This window comes from Lipotes vexillifer, unplaced genomic scaffold (genome assembly GCF_000442215.2).
Source record: "Lipotes vexillifer unplaced genomic scaffold, Lipotes_vexillifer_v1.1 scaffold777, whole genome shotgun sequence".
Classification (NCBI taxonomy): Eukaryota; Metazoa; Chordata; class Mammalia; order Artiodactyla; family Lipotidae; genus Lipotes; species Lipotes vexillifer.
In genome coordinates this window covers 4,216,531-4,220,393 of record NW_006784423.1, presented here as the reverse complement: position 1 = coordinate 4,220,393, position 3,863 = coordinate 4,216,531, and the positions used below count along the sequence as shown (strand labels likewise).

The 3,863-nt window shown below is 44.6% G+C and overlaps 1 protein-coding gene across 1 annotated transcript in view; it reads left to right on the top strand.

The window, feature by feature from the left end:
• IL18RAP (interleukin 18 receptor accessory protein) overlaps positions 1-1,238 on the top strand; it is a 22,615-nt gene extending 21,377 nt beyond the window's left edge. Inside the window, 2 exon segments of the mRNA XM_007456842.1 lie at positions 825-1,191; positions 1,193-1,238. Of these exon segments, the coding sequence (XP_007456904.1) occupies positions 825-1,191; positions 1,193-1,238 (413 nt within the window).
• The last annotated feature ends 2,625 nt before the right edge of the window (positions 1,239-3,863 follow it).

Sequence of the window (3,863 nt, the reverse complement as noted above, 5' to 3'; positions counted from 1 at the left end):
CAGCAGGAAGTTATCTCTTGTCCTCCCAAACGGTGGTCCCCCTGCTTTCTGGGACTGTGCCTGCCACAAACTCAGGACTGGCTCCAGCAGACTCCCCAGGCCCGGGCCCAGTCCTGGGCACGATCAGATGTGCAGACCTCATCCTGTCCCGCTGACCTCCTCTGCCTGAGATGCCCCACACAGGAGCCTGGGACATTCCATGGTCCTCTCTTATCCCAGCCAACCTTGTTCCAACGAGCTTTGCTCCTAGAGGAATTGGCAATTTGAGGAGACAGAACACAGGGAGGAATGTGAAACTGACAGTCACTAGACACTGGAACATATCTTCAACTGTCCACAGAGTTGATTTAGTAGAAGTGATAAAGAAAACCAGGCTTCCTTTCCTCTTGGAGTCAGAGTGCCCATTGCAAGGAACCCGCTGGGGGGATCTGGGAGATTCAGCGTTATTGTGACTCAAGGTTTAACAATAACAATGTCATGTATACACTGACGTGTATAAAACTGATGACTAATAAGAACCTGCTGTATAAACAAACAAACAAACAAACAAACAAAACTAACACTAAACTTTCTTTGGGTTATTTGTATGGAAATATGCTAATATAAATGTTTCAGACATTACATGAAATTTCTAAAAATCTTATATGTTCTGGTATAATGTAATAGGTCATAATTCTAGTTATTGCTTTAAAATGTATAACTCAGAAATAACTAAATTTCCTTTTCAATTGCATTATTATGAACTTTTATCAAATCTTTAACCGTGGTCATTAAAAACAAAAACACCAATAACAATGTCGAACAATTAAATCTTTTCTTTCCAGTGTATGCGGAAGACATTGTGAGCATTATTAAGAAAAGTAGAAGAGGAATATTTATCTTGAGCCCCAGCTACGTCAGCGGACCCAGTGTCTTTGAACTACAAGCGGCAGTGAACATTGCCTTGGAGGATCAAACACTGAAACTGATTTTAATCAAGTTCTCTTCCTTCCAAGAGCCGGAGTCTCTACCTCATCTAGTGAAGAAAGCTCTCAGGGTTTTGCCCACTGTCACTTGGAGAGGCTTCAAATCAGTTCCTCCCAATTCCAGATTCTGGACCCAAATACGCTACCACATGCCTGTGAAAAGCTCCGAAGGATCCACGTGGAATCATCTCGGAATTATCCCAAGGATTTTTTCTCTAGAAAAGACTCAAAACAGAAACCGCTGGGAGGCGCTCCCAGCCTAAAGGCCGGTGAAATGGGCCCTGAGCTGCCTCCTCCTACACCCCTCCCGTCCTGTCCCCGGTGAGTAGAGAGAGACCCTGATGGACAGAGCACACGGCGTGGATCAGGCTGATATAGAATGGGAAGCGTTCTGCCAGCCCTGAGCAGTGGCAGGCATTGGAATGACATGAAAACTATGGTGGGAGCCTCTGATTTCCCGGGCTGGACAGAGGGAGAGCGAATTCAGCCCACACGGCCCCTAAGATTTTCCTAGTGGTCTCAGCGGAATCAGCAGACACAGCCACCTGGCTTTGTGGCTGTGGACTGTCATGTCTTTCTATGTATCGTTCACATCACTTTATATATCTTTGCAGTCAAATAAATATTATTTTATTAGAAACAAGTGATTTAAACACTGCCTAAACCGTCTCTGTGAGGAAGGCAGTTCCTATTCCGTGTTCACCCATATTCACTGGAGCACAGAAAGCAAGTAGGAAAGGCAGACGCCAGGGGTCAAGGGCAGACAGGGCCGCGGTTCCTCTCTGCTGTGTCCTTGTGAGAGCTACAAGGAAGAGCCCCTTCCTCGGGACCCGTGTAGCCCTGAGCCAGGACACAGGGCTTGGGGAGAATAGGGGGGCTAAGTTCAGCTCATCCTTGTTGCCTTGGCCTTTGCGTAGGGCAGGAAGTACACAGCCTCACTCTGCGCCATAGGAAGTGGGAACCAATTAGGCCAAAATGATTTGGAGGAGACAAGGAACAGACCAGCAGTTATGTGCAAAGTAGAAAGGCAGTGACAGGAGTCAGAAGCCAGGGCAAGAGTCTGGGAAATAAATGTCTACACTGGTTAAAAGACAGCAAGACTGGGGCTTGAACAGCGCTTAAGTCTGAGCCTTTGCCTCTCGAGGCTGGTGGTCCCCACGTGTGCTTCCTGACTCTGGTCTCGTTGAGTTCCTCCTAAGTGATGGGCCTTAGGCTAGAGGACCAAGTAGCTGTTCCCCGTAGATGAGACTCCTTTCATTCTCACCAGTGTGTTTTCCTGATGAGAGTTCAATGTGCACTTAAAATGGCATTCTAGTCTCACATGACGGTACAACACGCATGCTTCATCTTCCCTGATAGAAGGGCGCGATTTATTTAAGCAATAAAGAAAAGCAATTTCTGGACTCATTCACGTTTAATGTGTCCCATCCGCTTGTATGAATGTGATCCCGGTTTGGAGGGGCTCGGAGTCATTGCCATCTGGCCACTGCTGGGTGCCTATGTGAAAGGCTTTTGAGGTCTTTTTGCACAGAGACACCCACATCACAAAAACCACTGTGGTTTTGGCACCAAGCAACATCCTTGTTGGGAATTTCAGTGATAAAGATGAGTTAAAGGGTATAAATTATTCCTGGAGGAATTTTCTTGTGGGAAAGCTCATTGTAGGGTCTCAGAAGGGAAGGACCCACACCGTCATTGTGTCATTGTGTTCTGGTGATGACTAGAATCCCTGGTATTCCTGCCAGTCACTCTCAGAGATCTAAGGCTCAGAAACCCCTTTTGGCCAGTGTGTCCAGATTTATTTTATGCTAAAATAAGGATGGCTGTAACTGATATATCCAGAGGTCCAGAGTGTTGTTCTTAGCTTAACCAAAACTCAAAATGATCCCCAGATTTATGCATACACACAAAAAAGAAGCTATCTGGGTCTATCATTTACAGAATACACTCCTCCAGGTGAGTGGGTACGCTAAGAATGACAAATTAACATTTAGGATAAGGGTTTATTTACATTTCTTACGTGTAAATCAGTCAAAACAAGGTGGACAACCAAAACAAGTTTTCTATATACAGAAGACTGATGGTAATTAAACACTTGATCTCAGTAGAATACAATGAGAAGGGATAATGGATTCCCACCACACCTTCTAAACAAGGTGTCCATATATTCTGGTTCCGGTTTTACACTTGTTGTCCAGGTATAATTTTCATAGACCAAGTATAATTTCTTACTCTGAAAATGTATCCTACTTTGGAAGGTGGTCATCTTACCTCTAGTGCACATTGTAGAACAGTCCTTACTGACCCTGGATGATGTCTCAGGCGATCTCACAGCTTTCCTGATCTCTTTTGGGTTTTAGTACCCACATTTACTATCTATATCATTTCCAGATTGAAGCTCCAGATAAGATGGAGTAAGCACACAGCCCCCTACCTTTCCCACTCATTGTAGCTATGAAACCTGAATAAAGTGCATATGAAAATCAGTTTGAGGATTTTGAAAAGTACATCAAAGCAGGAAGATTGGAGAAGAGAAGAATTCAAAGTTCCACGATTTTATTTTCCTCCAATATCTCTTGGTTTAGACTCAGCACAGTCCAAAACCCAGGAGTGGACCTTAGTGTTAACACTAGTTCCAGAAGAAGCCCTCTAGTTCTGCCTTGAAGACTGGGAAAGGTGTTTCCTAACACTCCCGTATAGTTTCCTTTCTATATTCTCTTACTTCCTAGCCCCTGTGCAATCCTGGGTTGGCATCAGTGACACCAGTAAAAGCAGAGACAAGAGGGGTCCTCAAGAGCCTATATCTCTCTAGGAGGGAGAATTGTCCATTTTGATACAAGGAGCTGTGGTCTCAAGGTGTGGCAAATCTCTATTGATTTTTTTTTTTTGTCTCTCTTA